At 39.8% G+C, this 18,525-nt stretch overlaps 1 protein-coding gene across 2 annotated transcripts in view; it reads left to right on the top strand.

The window, feature by feature from the left end:
- EPAS1 (endothelial PAS domain protein 1) overlaps positions 1 to 18,525 on the top strand; it is a 160,381-nt gene that overhangs the window by 87,812 nt on the left and 54,044 nt on the right. Inside the window, exon 2 of one of the 2 annotated variants that reach the window (XM_089529147.1) lies at positions 1,633 to 1,817. In XM_089529147.1, coding sequence (XP_089385273.1) covers positions 1,633 to 1,817 — 185 coding nt within the window. Of the gene's footprint in view, positions 1 to 1,626; positions 1,818 to 18,525 lie in introns of both variants that reach the window. The other variant, XM_089529145.1, reaches the window with a different exon arrangement.

Raw genomic sequence — 18,525 nt, 5'->3', positions numbered from 1 at the left:
CCTGCTGTACCAACACAAAAATAAGATGTAGCCTGAGTCTATTTGCTCATTTACTTGCAAGTAATTATTTCAGTCTAGTTTATTAGAACATTTCTAGTCTGCCCTTCAATGCCAGTTTTGGGGTTATATGCAAAATGGCATGGCACAACCATAGGGGGGGAAAACTCATCATAAAATGACCAAACAAGTCATTAAAAGGAGCATAAAAACTAAGAAGCATAAAAAGGTTACTGACTAGCACGTGTGCGCACACACCCTCCATGATTGCTAGGTGAGGTAGCTAGGAAGCGAGCAGTGCTTGGAAAAGTTACAACTCCCAGAATCCTCTAGTTGCCATGACTGCTGTCTATCCTGGCTAGGAAATTTGAGAGTGGGGTCATATTTGAAATAGTAACTGTTCCAAGGTGGAAGGATATTTTGCAAAATGATACGTTTTCTGCTATTTCAGTATGAAACTACACAGGGACGTAGCCAGGATTTTAGGAAGGGGGGGTCCAGACTAAGTGCCACCATTATAATGAGGCCTGGGCGCGGCGGCGCAGCAGCATGCACCATTCACTTTTCTAATGGAAGGGGGGTCTGGACCCCAAGGACCCCCCCCCTTGGCTACGTCCCTGAACTACACCTTGCAATAAATAGACTTCCACTCTCTCTTTTGACTTCCATGTAAAGCATATGTTGGCCTTGATCTGGATCTGAACCCCCATGTTCTTGCTGATAATTTAAAAAGAAAGAGAGGCACTCAGTTGCATGCTCATAATTTAGCCATTAAAACCTTTACCGTTCTGTCCCAAAAGCCTCCTTCCTGGGCAAAGGACAGATTGGTAACTGTGACAATAACTCACCTTCAGTTAGTTGTGTGCACTGTGGGGATGTAAGCTTTGCGTACAGCAGGCCCCATATTCAGTTCCTGGGAGGTTCATTAAAAGAATGTATGACAGAACTGTACTGGGCTGGGAAAGATGACTTAGACATTCCACACTTCTCAAAATTGACAGTATTGTTTCAGATGGTATTTGGGGCTGAATGAAATTCAGGGTGCTGGGGGAATGGACCATAGTAGTGTCCAGAAAGCCCTGTTCTGGTGTGTTTTTTACATTTTGGGGGATTTTAAATAGGTGTTACCATTTTCTAAAAATGACTTCCTCCTTTGCCATTTATTGCACCTGTCCTAGTAGTATACAATACCTTTTAAACATTTTATTTCAAATAACATTATAATACAATATCCATGCTTACTGAAGTCACTATATAAACTATGTCTTCTCTTCATGAGACTTCCAAATTATTTGTCCTACTACACAGAGGATAGATAATATTTTGTTATTTTCATCTCAGTTACATAGTATATCACATTTCCCTCAATATCCTGTTTAATTTATGCACAATTATGCATAGAAACAAAAATAAATATCTCCATTCTCCTTTGTTCCTCCTTTGCCACTTACTGAGTCTGCCATAATATTGTACAGTAACTGACCACAATTTCTCAACTTTGTTTTTCAACCTAAACTAGCAAAATATTTTGGTCCTCTCTTTTTGTATTTATCCTACCAGAATATAAATTATATCTCAAAATTCTTCTCTTTCTTTCTTTCTTTCTCTGTCTTTTTCTGTTTTCACAAGGAGCAGTTCCGAAAGGAGAAAGGAGAAGTCCAGGGATGCAGCAAGGTGCAGAAGAAGCAAAGAGACTGAAGTGTTCTATGAGCTGGCCCATGAACTCCCTTTGCCTCACAATATTAGCTCACACCTGGACAAAGCATCCATCATGCGTCTTGCAATCAGTTTCTTACGGACACACAAACTATTATCTTCAGGTAAGACTTGCTAGCAACAATAGTCATGTTTGCTCGGTTACACAGTGGCAACTGGTAATCCAGTCTCTTCAGGCATCCTGTTTAGGAAATGTAGCTCCTGTTTCCAAGGCCCTTCTAATATGTTGTATTTTAACTATTTGTCTCCACATAGCTAGAAGAACCACAAAAGGGCTCTTGATATGCGCTTCCTTGCCAGTGTGATGTACTTGGGCAAAGGCCTCTTTGTGGTGATTCAGCTGTTCAGTTCTGACAGAAAGGACAAAAGGTGGTGAAGAAAAACAGATCCTCTGTCAGAGGTAGTTGAGGTATATCAAGGTGGGTTCTCCAAAGCCTCTGATTCTGTGTACATAAGTAACAGGGTTTCAAAAGAAGAGATTGAATCATGACTCCTTACCTGTTAGTTCAGGCACTTTTATTGGAGCTTAAGATATCAAAACGTTGGCCAATGGCAGCTTGGAATACAGCCTTCAGCATAAAAGTTTCCATTCTGTGAATATAAAAGTTAGACAGGTGCCAATTCTGCTGGGTTTTCTGTGACTAACCAAGTTTCTGAATTCATTAGTTGTTACTAAATACCCAACATTTTATGTTTTAACTCTTTTCTTCTACACAGTCAGAGACTCCATTGAAAGGTTCTTTTCAAATCCTTCACAGGTCTTCAGCTGTTAACTGGGTCTTGCAGAAGGATCTTTTAATAAGTGTGCTGTATTTTATCTTCACTATGTGTTTTCAGTTTGAATTCTTATTTAATTACTTTTTAACATTCATAGTAAACATTGTTTTAACTTATGCTGTAAGCTGCCCTGTGTTTTCATATTGGGGAAAGGCAGGATATTAAAAATTGTGTGTGTCTAAGAAGGTACAACTATATTACTGTGATATGAGGCAGGATAGCATCACTTTTTGGGGAGTGTAGCCACGGGTGTCACTAGAGGAGTCTGAGCCACACCAGGTGACATCCTAAAGGGCGGTTACACCACTGCTCCCCAAACATTTGGGCAGAAACAGGCTATAGCATTTGCCTGCATCCCTTTAAAAATGCTGGAGCTCAATAGAAGAGATGGCATGAGTGGGACAAAGCTCAGTGGGAGAACGAGAAGCTTCAGGGTTTTTTTAAATTTAAAATTCAAATTTAATTTTTTAAAAACTAAAACTCTTTGTTAATCATCTTACCAATTTTATATTTTAATCACATGGAACTATGTACATGTGAATACATTTAGGCTGTGTATATGATACTGTAAATTAAAGGTATAATATTAATTTTTCTAGTTTGCATTGCAACTATTGTCATTTCATTCAGTGACATACAGGAATTACGATTTATAAGTAACATTAATACAAAAAAATCATTACTAAGGATTCTGCATGGGATGGTATGGGGAGAGGTCAATGAGGAGGGGTGATACCATGAATTACTGCACTGGATGATGCTAACCTAGTGACACAGCTGAGTGTGGCTGTAGTTGTAATTATTTTGATAGTAACAAGACTATGGCCTGTAAATGATGAAGGGTTTGTGTTCTGGCTTATGCTTTGCCTCATGCTCTGTTACAGGTGTTGAGCAAATAAGGAGATGGCTAAGCAAGTCTCAGCTAGGGTTGCCTGATTAAAAACTGGTTCCTGTAGCTTTAATGGTTGTATAGAAGGGGGAATTGTAGCAGGTATTGCTTGTCATTCAGCCAGATAACAAGGGTTCCCTTTTTCTACACAACCATTAAAGGTATAGGAACCCTCTTCAGTTTTCACTGTGTCATACATAATCCCAGTAGCAAGGTCAAGTGGTCCAAAGTCAGCACCAGTAAAGCTTCGCACAGCCAGCAGACAGATCAGACAAGGGGAATCTGAAGTCATGGTCTGGGAAACAAAACCAAGGTTATAACAGACAGAATCCTACCGGGAATGCTAAGCATCGGGGACCCAAAGGAAAACATTAATATCAGTACAGGGCCGTAGGCCAGCAATGCAAAATATAACAAGAGTCCAAGAATTGCATACACACCAACAGCCAATAAGTTCCAAGTATGCTGCTTTCACTGGTTTCTGCAGCTTCAGACTGAAACTCTTTTATGCAGGAGCTGCTTCAGCCCCATCCAAGTTCAGCTGAAGTCTCTTAGAACATGGTGGGAATCATGTTGGTTCCAGCAACCCTACCCAGCATAGCCATTGCATCTGAACAGCATCTGAAGATAGGGTTGCCATAAGTTAGGACCTCCAAACCGGGACAAATGGAGGACAACATTTTCAAATATAGGACACTTTTTTAAAATGGAGGACACACAAAAAAATTCGGCGATTTTTTTTTTAAATGTTAATATAAATGCATGTTTCTTAGGCATGATCAAACTGGAGGACATTTTGGCATTATTCCTAGACAGATGGCAGAAATGTACTTCCCTTTCTGGCCAAACACCTCCCCCCCCCATTCCAAAACACACAACAGCACATTGGGGCATTTGACATGGCTTCTTGCATATTTCAGAGGCTTATTGCATAACCAATCCTTTTGGGTTTAACATTTAACATGGTTATATATTTAACATAGGTTATTACATATTTCAGTTGCTTATTCCATAACTAAGGTTACCATAAGTTGGAAAGGAGTTGAAGGCACACAAAACAGCAGCAACAACAGAGGAGGAAGAAGGGGGGAGAAGAAAAATGAAGGAGAAGGAGAAAGAATAGGAAAAATAATATAAAAATAAGAGGAGGAGGAGGGGAAGAAGAGGAGGAAGAGTGGAAGAAGAGGAGGAAGAAGAGGAGGAGAAGAAGAAGAGGAGGAGGAAGAGGGGAAAAGAGGAGGAGGAAGAAGAGGAAGTAGAGAGGAAGAAGAAGGGGAGGAAGAGGGGAAGAAGAAGAGGAGGAGACGAAGAGGAGGAGGAAGAAGAGGAAGTAGAGAGGAAGAAGAAGGGGAGGAGGAGGAAGAAGAGGAAGTAGAGAGGAAGAAGAAGAGGAGGAAGAAGAGGCGGAGGAAGAGGGGAAAAAGAAGAGGAAGAAGAGAAAGTAGAGAAGAAGAAGAAGGGGAGGAAGAGGAGGAGGAAGAAGATGACGAAGAAGGGGAGGAAGAGGAGGAGGAGGAGGAGAAGTGGAGGAAGAAGAAGAAGAGGAAGATGAAGAGGAGGAGAAAGAAGAGGAAAGGCTGTTTTCCCTGCCTGGGCTCCGTCCCCGGCGGTGGAGCCCAGGCAGGGAAAGAATCCTCCCCTCAGGGAGGCTTTCTTTCCCTGCCTGGGCTCCGTCCCCGGCAGTGGGGCCGAAGAAGGGAAAGGAGTCTGGCCTCAGCAAGGCTTCTTTCCCTCCCTCGGCTCCAGCGGAGCCAAAGAGGGGAGGGAAGCCCCTCCCCCGCCAAAAGAGAGAGGCCTACATAGGCCTCTCTCTTTCCCCCGCCCCCACCGTTGCAGACTTTGCAACAAAGCCCGGGGGTGGGGGAAATCCTGGGACAAAGGGCAAACTGGGGCGGGACCGTTCAGACCCGCCCAAAACCAGGAAAGTCCCGCCCCCAGGCAGGATATGGCAAACCTATCTGAAGAGGTACATCATTCCCTCTCCTACATTAAAAGTTTCCAGTGAGAGCCCTCCCTCATGAGGAGTCCTTTACTTCCAAGAAGTCCTTCATTGCATCTGAACACTATACCTCTAATCTTTCTCTTAAAACAGCTCGGCAACCTTAAGAAGGACAACTGCCCCCTTCCCCCCCTTTTTAAATTGAACTCTATCCTCTACCTGTAATTTGTAGCAAACTATTTCAAGGCAAATATCTTTGACAGAATTTCAGCAGGAAAACAGCATGCTAAGAAAGGAGTTGTATTGGCATTCCTCACCAGAGTGCTGATGCTTATTGGGTGCCCCAGAGCTGCTTTTGTTTTTTGTTTGTTTGAAAATGGGAATTTTTAATATGGATTAAAAGTGGCATTGTATCCTCATCTGAGCAATTTAAAAACAAAAACAGCTCCCACTGATTGCCTCAGTTGGAAGTATTTTCTGATCCTGATGAGAATTCTATTGTATTCTGTAGTATCAAAACACCCAATATCCACCATAGCACTCTGAGCAAATATTGTCGGATATGGTTAGTATTTGGATGGGAGAACAGCATGAATACTGGAGAACTCTAGATAAGGATTGAGAAAGAATTTTGCCTGAAACTCTAGAAAGGCACTGCTGCCTATCAGAGATTATTATACTAGACTAGACTGTCTGACTCATCATGAGATAGCTTTCCATGAGTGTTTATTGGTGCAGAACCAAGAGTACTGCACAATAAACAAGCACTCAGACACAGAAAAAGTTTCTGCTGTCAGAAGAGGGTTGCACTGAATCCTAACCCCATGTAGTCAGCACATTATTAAATTAAGATTGCACTGTTAACCTTATTTTTATAGGGTAAAACTACAGATTTGATAAATAAAATGAATACATTGCCTAAGAAGCAAATAGAGGCTATATGTGTGTGTCTCTGTGTTGCGTTGCTTCATAAAGATAAGGCACACACCTAAAAATAAACCTGTAGAAACCTTTTCATCAAAGTCAATTAGATTATTTCAAGCTTGAAGAGTTTGTTTAATACTAATTAAAATACCAGAGAATATAAATCACAACATATTTCCATGCTGCAACAAGTATATCTGATGTGGAGAACATGTTTGCACAATTGCATTTAGACAGCAACTGCATAGTCCAAAAGCTTCACTTAAAAAAGATTACACATGAAGCCAATCTGTTTCTCATACCTTGCTGTAGTTTACTATTGGTCATTATAATAATCTGCAACACTGTTGGTTAATATATACCAGAGTAGAGGTATATATAAGGGTAGGGAAAGAAACCCTTTCAGATTGGTTTCCTTTGGGACATTTAAGTGTCATAAGTGTTTTACATCTTGCCATCTTTGCTATGTGTACAGGGGCAAATGATCTACATTGACAGTCTGCCAGACAAAGAGTTCTGTGTAACTCAAATACATGCATATATCAGCATTATTGGATGTTTGTACAGTAATAGATAGAGTTAAACATTGCTTGCAGCAGAGGGTATCGCTCCATGATGCAGAATCTAGATTGTGTTGCAACTATACAGTCTGTTGGAAGCAGCATTGCATACAAGATATGCCTTGTACCATAAAATGTAATCCTGCTATCTTCATACATGAAAGGAAGGCCACCCACATTGCCCAGCCATGCAAAATAGAACTTGATAAGAGAAATTGTTTGTTAGTTATGCATACATTATATTTGAATGTTTAATTAGAGATTTTTATGATAGCATTGCTATTACATGCTGCCAGTGAGTATGGCTACTTGCATTTAAACTTTGGCTCAGGGTTTTTATTTTTAAATTAGGTATGGCCCTGGTTTATCTCCTGACTTTGGATAGTTACATCAGTAGATGTAGAGCATTCAAGAAAAATGTAGGACATTACTAAAAAACCTAAAAACACTAATATAAATTCATGCTCAAAATGAATACATTTTAAAATTCCTTCTGGACAGAAGGTTGAAATGTAGGGCATGGCCTGGAAAATGAGGATGTCTGGTCATCCTGAATGCATACTGTACTCCTGTTTCCTATTGGAAGGGGCTATAGTTTAGTGATAAAAACCCATACTTTGCATACAGAAGATTAAAAGGTTCAAACCCTGGCCAGCACTTGTCCAACTTCTCTTTTTGCCTGAAATGGGAGGCAGAATGCTGTTCCTCCACTTATTACCCTCATTGCCATCAAGTGAAAAGTTTACTTTGATATCTATCTATTAGTTGCAGATACAATTTAAAACATATACAAAAAATTGGGAAACCACACACTTAAAAATACAACAAAAATATTTAATTTAATTAATTAAGAAAGTCAGGTAAGAGAACAAGAGAAAATGATAAAATATTTGGAAGAAGAAAATGTTATGAGAAAAGTGGTGACAAGATTAAATGGGGAGTTAACATAAGCTACACTTAAGATGTAAAATATGAAATGTTATTTTATTGTAATGTCTGTTGATTTGTGGATTTGTTTGTTTTTGTTTATATCAATAAAAAGTATTTTTAAAAAGACAACAGAAAATCACATGAGACCAAAACAATCAAACATTAACAAATAAACCTAATTCCCTAATTTATCTAAAATATACCCTCTTCCCCACCTTAAAAATACTAAACCAAACAAGTCCATAAATTAAACAGTATCACACAGTAACATAATTAAAATTGTCTTCCTATCCTCCCACCCCAAAAAATTCAAAGGAAAGAATAGCATACTTTTCTACATCAATTCCTCTTCTGTTCAACATCAAAAATGCTTCAAGCATCCCAGTCTGCAAGCATAGCCTTCTTTTCTTTTTTCTTCAAATAAAGTAGAAAAGGATTCTAGTTTTAAAAATGTTATCCAGCAATTTTTCCTTCAATAATGTCTAAAGTTTATCCATCCCTGCCAACTCCATAATTTCATCTGACAATAAAATCCAAACTTCATCTGACAGAATAATATTAATCTTCTAATTCTTGGCACATAACAGTCTGGCTGCTAATAGTGAATCACTTTGTAATTAATATATTTATATTTCTCTTTGGTTATACCCAGAAAAAAGGTTTATGTTAATGATATAGTATATACTTTATTGATATCATTTTTTTTTGGGGGGGGGGGGGGACTTATATTCCATTAAAATGAATTCTTCCAGAGATTTATTTTCAAAATTAATGGGATATGGGCTTTGCATTCATATATAATCATAGAGTAGGAAGAGACCGCAAGGGCCATCCAGTCCAACCCCCTGCCATGTAGGAAATCTCAATCAAAGCATCCCCAACAGATGGCCATCCAGCCTCTGTTTAAAGACCTCTAAGGAAAGAGACTCCTTCAACATTAGGAGGAACTTCCTGACAGTAAGGGCTGGTCAACAGTGGAACAAACGCCCTCAGAGTGTAGTGGAGGCTCCTTCCTTAGAGGTCTTTAAACAGAGGCTGGATGGCCAGCTGTCAGGGATGCTTTGATTTAGATTTCCTGCATGGCAGGGGGTTGGACTGGATGACCCTTACTGGCTCTTCCAACTCTATGATTCTATATGAATGCAAAGCCCATATTCCAATAATTTTGAAAATAAATCTCTGGAAGAATTCATTTTAATTTACCAAAGGGTTTTTTTTTTAATGTTTTTTTTTAAAAAAACAACAGTTCCTGTCCTCATCATTGAAAATAATGTCTCTTGCAAATGATATGCTTAGGCCTGTGCTAAATCATTTTGAATTCAAAGATTGCATCACCCCTTAGGCTAAGTGTTCTCATGCATTAGGCCGGGAAGAAATTAAACAGTTTGGATTACAACAATAACAATAACGAAGCTTGCAATACGTCCTCTTGCTCAGTGTGCATCCTCTTCCAAAGTCTGCCTTTTGCTCAGTTTGATCTATCTTAATTGATTTTTCCAGCACAGATCACATTTAATACTTAAGTATCACTAATAGATTATTTATAATGCTATCTTTAAGAATGTCCCGGTACATAAAAGGGATTCTCCAACTGTGAGAACAGTATATTATACTAATGTTTTAGGTATCAAGAGAGTGAAGTTTTATGAAACAAGGGAGTTATTATGCCAAGGATGTTTTACTGTCCAAAAATATTGCATAAAATGGCTATTAACCTTTGTTGTTGTGTGCCTTCAAGTTATTTATGGCTTATGGTGATCCTATAGCAAACCTATCATGGGGTTTTCTTGGCATGATTTATAAAGAGGAGGTATATATTTAAATATAATGAATACAGAAATCAAGAGAGTTTATAAGCTGGTGTGTTTATGTAGACATACAATTTATTACATAGTAGATGATACTGTCATTGATTTTTGCCTGTTGTGCTGCTGTAAAACTGTGGCAAAATCAGCTGAAATAGATCAAATTAGTCGCAACCAAAGTCCTGCCAATTTCAGTAGGAACTAATTTACAGTACAGTGGTATACTTGTCTATTCAGATGTAGGACCCTATTTTGCTGGCTGGAAATAAGAGATAAGAGAAGACATCTGGAGGACACCAAAGTGGAGGAGGCTGATGTAATACTGGTAGTTTGAAGGAGGAATTTTGTTGACCAAAGTGATGCTTGGAAGCAGTGGAGCTGTTGCTCTTTTCTGTGTATTAAAGTGCTCATTTGGCTGCATACTTTTTGTCTTATTTGCTTCATGTACTCTTCATCCAATAAATTCACTGTTGTGAGTTTGCTATGTGACGAAGTCTGGGATGTGAACAAAAGCACATGTGTGCCAGGGTTCCTTTCTGATGTTCCTTTCTCTCCAGCCCCTTCAGTACCAGCCCTTTTTCATATCAACAAGAACAGAACAAAAACCTACCTGGCAAGAGGGAAGAACTCAGCAAAAGGTCCAAGTAAGAGAGATTCTTTACCCCAGAATTTTAGAGTAAGCTTCCCCCCTACTGGGCCAATGAGCCACTGTGACAGAAACTGTGGATGGTGCTTAATTCCTCACAGTGATAGTGAACAGAGAGCTAGGTAATATATGCGCAGAAAGAGAAGGAACGAAAGAGTGTGTTTACATAGATAGAGAGTAATCCCACACATATTGATGTAGGGAAGAAGATGCTGAAAGGCCCTCAGAAAAAGGTGCCAAAAGGATCCCACATACCAGTGGCTCTGCTGCTACCTACAGGTAGTTTTGGCCCCAGATAGACTTTTATGTGGGTCTCCAACCCTTCTGAGAAAGACATATCCTCACTCTTGTTGTAATCCTTTACTAGAAACTAATTTTAGAGGTCTGATGCCTGGAATATAAGAATTAGAAGAATGGTAAAACTTGAATCCAGCTTGGATTTATATCATTTCTTGCTCCATCCAACACTGCAGCCTTTTGTTGCAGGTACCCACTTGTTTATATTTGGCTTCCATTGTCCATATGTCATTAAGCAGTGTGGGCAAAAGTTTGAAGTCTGGGGCAAAGCAGCTGGTAGGATTTCAGCTACAACCCTCCACAGAAATTACATGGGTCTTAAGTGCAGAAAGTGTGAGAAATACTAACTTCAGCTGTCCAATTAAATGTTGATATTTAAGGTGCAATCAGTTTAGCCACAAATAGAGAAACAGTCTAAATGTTTTTGTTACATCCAGCTTTATTTTATCCTATTCCTAGGCTGTTCTGCTTCCTGTTATGTCTCATTGCTCTAGACAGCTACTATAATTATTTAAGTTAATGGCTTTATTCAAAACAAAAAAGAAGACTTCAGGTTTACATATTGTTGTTGTAAGGCTTAAGAACGGTTACATTATATGCTTCAGAATTTTTTTAAAAAAGATGTTAGAATAGCTGTCAGCCAACCTGCTCTGATGTTTATTAATTGGGTTTTAACATTTCCCTTCCTATAAAGCAGGGTTCCCAACTTGAGGTGTGCGATGGAGGTGCGACAAAGAGTGACTTGTGTCGAGTCATGAGTCATCACTCATTTTTTCTGAATAAATTAGAATCTAATTACTCAGTTTAGATTTGCATTTTATGCACTGTGTTAAAAGGTTTTTTTTAAGGTCAGTTTGTTCACCTGTAGTATTGTAGCATGGTGTAGTAGTCTGACCATTGGACTTTGACGCTGCAGAATAGGGTTCGAATTGCCGCTCGGCCATGAAACCCACTGGGTGACCCTGGGCAAGACACGCACTCTCAGGGAAAGGCAACCCTCCTCTGAAGAAACCTGCCAAGAAAACCCTTTGATAGGGTGACCTTAGGGTCGCCATAAGTGACGTGACTTGAAGGCATACAAGAACCACAATACTGCATGTGGTTCAATTTGTGATTCAAAAATTATATTTCTTCATCTTCAAACATGATAATGCTTTTGTAGGGTGTGTGAACATTAATCAAACATTTTCTAGGAATGTGGAGAATAGAAAAGGTTGGGAACCACAGCTATAAAGCAATGTAATTAATGTCAAACCTCAAGACTAACTCCTAATCTGATAAATTGGCAGCTGAAGCACATAAATCATCTGGTTTACCCTCTAAAAAAGTTACTTAAAATTTCCTATGTTAACTTTAATACGAGCATTATACCCCATGTACAAAAGTTCAGATTCCCCTGAAGCCAATTAAAAAGTCTGGATTTGGTCATTTGTGTCATTTTCTAATAGGAATTGTTGGTCCCACTGCTTCAAGCCCAAAAGAATACAACATACCAATCATTGCTTTATTTTGGTTCCTTCTTTACTTAGTAACCCATTTCCCTTTGATTTTCACAGTAGGTGCTTAGTATGAGAATGCTGGGAAGGAAGTTTTGGGCCTGTAGGTCTGGTCTCTTGGCTAAAATTACTATTGCAGGAAGCTAACTGGAACAATAGCTTAGAATATTGTTCCTATTTACTGCAGGGTGTACTCAGTTGGGCTGGTGTTCCTCCACTGCCATTTTATAAGGTTTTAATACCTTTGAAAATGAATGAAAGGCTTCAATAAAAGGTTTGAGTTTGTTTGGTGTGGACTTGTGTAGTAGTACCTGAGTTGTGAAACTCACTTAATAGGGAGATTAGGCTTATCTTTAGACAGCTGGTAAAATGATTGTATGCAAAGGAATCTTGTAGTATCTTTGAGACTAACTGCCAAAGAAGTTGTAGCATAAATTTTCTTAGACTTGTTCTTTTCCTCAGATGCATGGAGTCACAATAAAACTGTACTGACAATTTTTCCTGGAGACCATTCTTAGGCGACAGACATTTGTGAGGTTTTTTAAAAGATTAAGTTCTCTACTCCTTTCCCCGTCTCTGTTTTCTGGAGCAGGTGGAGAAATGGGTATTGATGGTAAAAGTGATGGAGGTGAATAGGAAATAAATAGCAAGTTCTTCCAGAAAAAGGAGACAGCAGAAGGATAGTTTGGATCTATTTCAAGACGAACTATAACAAATCCAGGGAGCTGCTGGGAAACAGAGTGCATGTTCATAGGGTGTGTATGTGTCTCTGTGAGGGAGAAACCGTGTTTTGTACATTTTTAAAAAATATTACAAGCTTTTCAGGGTCATGTTGGCCCTTTTCATAATGTATGCACATGCTACTAGACAATTACGTACCTACATACCTCAAAAATATCATAGCCAAACCGTGTTGACCTATGACCAGTTGCTAATCTTGTCTAGGATAGATCCAGTCAAACAGAAAAAGATTTGACTTGCCAAATTCCTATTAATTCTTACTGTTTTGAAAAATGGTCATACGTTATAAATTACAAGGAGCCCTAGGTACCAATAGTTGAAAGTAGGTCTGCAAGTGCAGTGGAGTTTACTTCTAAGGAAAGAGACAAGAATAAGCTACATATGATCCAAAAATGAATGACCTTGTATGTTTATTCCCCCTCTTGTGATTTGTATCTCTGCTACTGTCCACCATCCTAGAGAGATGTAAGCATCCTGAAATAAACACATTTATAGGTGCAGTTCAAGGTGCTGGAACTTTACCTTAAAATCCTAGATGGTTTCAACCCAATGGCCTAAAAGAGTCTCTCTTCCCCTGTCAGTGTAAAAGTACAAAGCCCACCTTCATGCGCATCCTTTGCCAGAACAAAAAGCAGTGGTTTTTCTGATTATAGTACCTCAGGTCTCGATCATGCTCCCTAGAGAGGTTTGTGTGATGCTAAACGTTGCAATCTTTTAGCCTCAGGATTTTTAATAAGGAAGGATGTTAATTGCTATGTGATGCAATTCTAATGTTCATTCATAAGTAAGTCCCATTGAACTTAATGAGATTTGTTTTAAGTAAGTTTGCTTGAATCACATTTATGTGAAGTCTTGTTTTAATGGGATGTATGCTCCTCTCATCAGTGGTCTGTGGCTTCCAGCTAGGATCCTTGACCAGCTGTGGCTGAAGATCAAAATTTGAATGCCAACTGCTGAAGTCATATATACTTAATACTTGATTCCAGCTACAAGGAAGCTTAAAAGAATGTATTGTTTCCTTCTAGAGTGACATCTACAACCCATTTTTGAGGGCATATGCACTGAAATGTGGTGTTATATCAAGACGACTATAATGTAAAGTCAGTTCTTTATCATTGAGACTATAGGCCAAGATCATACATTGCCAATTTAGTTATGAATGCATAACTGTGTATCATCTCCTGCCTTACAAATGTACCTTAATTGCCAACAGCCACTCCAAACAATGGAGGTTTGTTCTGCTGGTAATCAGGTCACAGCAGGATGACCCCCATCACAGTTTTTCACAGTGCAGATCACTGGTGCGGGCATGGATCATCCTGATATACCCCGATTCACCAGCACAATAGATCTCCATCACTTGGAGTGACTGCTGGCTATTAAGGTAGACTTGGGAGTCAGGCCAGGAAAAGATAGTTACGGTACATCTTCAGTGAGCATTTATGATTGTGGCAATAGTGCCACAACTGTGAGTATATGGTGTAACAAAATACGGCACAGTTATTATTTGTTGTTGTGTGCCTCCAAGTCATTTTTTACTTATAGTGACCCTAAGGTGAACCTATCATAGTATTTTCTTGGCAAGCTTGAACAGTTATGGATCCATAACTGCAATACAGGATGTCAGTCATAGCAAATACAGTGGGCTCTTAGTATCTGTTGAGGTTTGGTTCCAGGACCCCTGAGGATACCAAAATCCATGGATACTCAAGTCCCATTAAATACATAGTATTTATGTGTCCCTTACATAAAAAGTCAAAATTGTATTTTGCTATTTGGAATTTATACTTTTTTGAATATAGTGGGCCCTTTGTATACACAGGGGATCTGTTCTGGATCTCCCTGCATATGGCAAAAAATGTGTGACTTCAAGTCCTGTTGATTCCTATGGGCGCATGTGCCTATGTGCCATTTTAACTTTCCAGACGTGCTGTGCGTGAAAGCTTAAATCCGCGTATGGCAAGCTTGCCTTACACACACTGGGCACACTGTATTTTCAAGCTATGGGTACTTGAATCCATGGATGAAGAATCCATTGGACGGCCAACTGTACCAATTATATGTTTTCTCACTAGAGTCTACTGAGCTTACTGCTGTGAGTTGATACCATATTATATGATGGATTCTTACATTTCAGTGTCATTATTTGAGCAAAATAAAATGTGCAAATGAGTGTAGAGATTTCTCATGAAGTGTTGGATTTGGATCTCAGTTACTCCATTCCTTCTTACAAAGGGAGTCTTATTATGAGAGTCTCAGCTACATTCCAAGAAGATGGGTTAAAGGAAATGACCAAGCATCTGTGGAAACATGTTCTGGCCCTTTGGAACTGTGCATATCCTGAAAGTGGGAATCAATCAAAGCTTGTTTACAAAGGTTATTTTTAGCATAAAAAATACTTTCTTTGAATATTATACCAGGTATTTGCCATAAAAGGACAATGCCACATTAGACAATGATTATTTGTACTTTCTGCTAACTCCGCATGACTGAGAAAAGGTACAAGGTAACTTTGTGTATTAACAAAAGGGTGAGAGTGTTCTAGGAGGTAGAGTGGTCTCTGTGTACTATAAGCCGATGATCGATCTAAAATTTGGCATATTCTCTAAAAGATATCGCTCAGATAAAATAATCTGCTCATCAGTGGCAATCTGGAAAGTGAATTTGAGGATTCCTGTCCAGGTATTTAATTGGTTTCAAGATAATAAAATAAATAATAAGACTTTTATTTCTACCCGGCTTTTTGTAAAAACAATCAAAGTGGCTTAGAATGTTAAAAGAATACATCATATATACAAACTATCCCCCCCCCCCCCCTTAAAAAAGAATTAACAGTTTAAGGTTAAAATTACATGAACAATTAAAACAATAACGGTGGGCAGAGTCATCAGATGTATGTAGGGGGTTGCTACGTGGCTGAGTAATTTATTCCGAGAAGGCCTGCTGGAAGAGATCCATCTTAACAGCTTTCTTGAAGCTATCTAGATTGGTGATTTGATGAATCTCATCTGGCAGGCCATTCCACAGGCTAGGAGAGGTTGCTGAAAAAGCCCTCTGGGAGGTCGCAGTCAATCTAATTTTTATAGGCTGCAGTAAGTTCCTCCCAGAGGACCTGAGAGCATGGGGCGGATTATATGGAAGTAGGCGATCCTTTAAATAAGTTGGTCCCAAGCCATGTAGGGCTTTAAAGGTAATAACCAACACCTTATACTGTGCCCGAAAACTAATAGGTAGCCAGTGGAGTGACTTTAATATTGGTGTTATATGATCGCTCCTAGCTGATCCAGTGATTAACCTGGTCACCATATTCTGTACCAATTGCAGTTTTTGAACTAGGCACAAAGGTAGCCATGTAGAGCGCATTACAGAAATCAAGTCTTGAGGTTACCAGTGCATGTACTACAGTTTCAAGGTCCCCCAGTTCCAGGAAAGGGTGCAGCTGGCGTATCAGCCGAAGCTGATAGCAGGCGCTCTTGACTGTCACATTCACCTTATTTCTCATGTGAAGCGATGGGTCAAGAAGTACCCCCAGACTGCAAACACAGTCCTTTGAGGAGAGCGTGAACCCCCCATAGGACTGGAGGTTGCAACCCGATGCATGGCTTAGGGGCCCGTACTGTAAGTACCTCTGTTTTGTTTGGATTCAGTTTGAGCTTGTTTTCTCTCATCCAGTCCAATACTGCCTCAAGACACTGATTGAGGGGAGAAATGCCATCGGTCGTCGCTGATGACCGAGACATAGAAAAATATATTTTGGTGTCATCAGCGTACTGATAACACCCCGCCCCATGTCTATGGATGATTTCTCCCAGCGGCTACATATAAATATTAAATGGCATCGGGGACAGGATGGTGCCTTGAGGGATGCTACAATTAAGCTCTATTTTGGAAGAGCAACTGTCCCTGAGCATCACCCTCTGGAACCTGCCTGAGAGGAAGGAATGGAACCACTGTAACGCAGTGCCTCCAATTCCTAAGTCTCTCAGGTGTTCCAAGAGGATGTCATGGTCTATTGTGTCAAATGCCACTGAGAGGTCTAGAAGCACCAGCAGGGTCACGCTCCCTCTGTCGATGCCTAGATGAAGATCATCAGTTAAGGTGACCATGGCAGTCTCCACCCCATATCCCATCCTGAAGCCAGTTTGAAATGGATCAAGATTGTGGTAAAATTTGTTGTTGTGTGCCTTCAACAACTTGAAGGCACACAGGAACAGCAGCAGCATTAGCAACAACAATTATATGGGGAGCTAGACATCTACAAGCTACAGGCATGTGATAAAATTTACATGTCTGTAGCCTGTAGATGTCTAGCTCCCCAAATAATTGTTGGTGTTGTTTGTTTTTGTTATGGTGTACTTTCAAGTCACTTCCAACTTATGATGACGCTACAGTGAACCTATCATGGGGTTTTCTTGGCCACATTTCTTCAGAGGGGATTTGCCATTGCCTTCCTCTGAAGTTGAGAGTGTGAGTGTCTCTATTTAAACCCAGTTCTCCATAGTAAAACCTAAGACCTCCATATAGTTGTAGCAGGCAGCCAGTTCAGAAGCTGCTACCACATTTAAAAAAATATTTGTATTCATCCACTTAGGGAAAGACTATAGCTCAATGTGATCTTTCATCTGATATATAAATTCCAGGTTCAATCCCTGGCATCTTCAGAAAGGGCTGAGACAGTCTCCTATCTGAAATTCTGAAGAGTTTACCACATAATTAGAGTTGGAAATGTTCCTTTTTTAACTGCAGTTCCCAGAATCCCCCTCCCAACCAGCATGGTCATTAGCCATACTGGATTGGGGAATTTTGGAGGAGTCGTTTTAAAAAAGCAATTTGCCAAGCTCTGCACATAATACTAGAAGGACTAATGATCTGCTGTAGTAAGTTGCTCTCCACAGCTCTGTTTCAAAAGAAATGAAACTTGCTGAACTTGGTGCTGGGCTATAGTCATAATGTGTCCTTGAATAACTTTGGAACAGCTTTTCATTATTCTTAATTTACATCTTTCTAGTTACCTCTTTTCACCACTGAGTGTAAACAGCAAAATGAAAGGCCTTAATTACCAAAATCCTTATCATTCATAATATCCCTTTTTTCAGAGGAAGAGCATATATGTAACACTTGTTACAAAACTTAATTAGAAAATTATTCAGGCAGAGCACAAGTCAATAATTGCTTCAAGAACCTAGCCTCAGCAAAGCTGAGTGCATGGGTAAGCTGTCTCTTTCCCTACTAGAGTTCATTGTAGTTCATCACAGTGGCTCCGATACGTTGCCTTGAAATGTTCAGTCTATTCCATCCATTCTTTTCCTTGATAATGTCTTCAATATTTCTTTGAAATTAAACTGGCTCTGCTATTAGGGAGAGTGAAGTCAGTACTTCAGGCTGGAGTGTGTTGGGATCAGTCCCAAGGTTGTGGCTTCTGAACTAAGGTTATGGCTCCAAACAGCAGTGAAGGGGGAGTGAAGTCAGTACTTGAGGCAGCAGATGCTGGAGTGACAGCATGTGTTGCTGTCATAGGCTGGCTGGCCAGCTGGCCAATCAGTCATCTTGCCTAAGAGGTATGGCCTGTATTTCAGCCAGTGTGCACTTTTTCTTACTCCATTTCATCTCTGTTCTCTCTGTGTGTGTAGGTGGATTGTGTTGCTTTGTGTGGTGACACCAGTGCATCTATGGAAGCAAAATTGTGTGCTGCCTTCTCACAGGCTGAGCTGTATAATCCTTGTGTTCTGCTGATGAAAGATGTAAAGCTGTTGGGAAAGGATCGCGATGGAGTTGGGGAAGACTCCAGAGTTATCCTTGCATTGAGGC

The sequence above is a fragment of the Sceloporus occidentalis genome, unplaced genomic scaffold, assembly GCF_023333645.1.
Source record: "Sceloporus occidentalis isolate IW3139 unplaced genomic scaffold, rSceOcc1.0.p SCAF_6, whole genome shotgun sequence".
In the NCBI taxonomy this organism is placed as follows: Eukaryota; Metazoa; Chordata; class Lepidosauria; order Squamata; family Phrynosomatidae; genus Sceloporus; species Sceloporus occidentalis.
The sequence above is the reverse complement of the archived record's forward strand: the minus strand, read 5'-3'. Positions and strand labels throughout refer to the sequence as shown.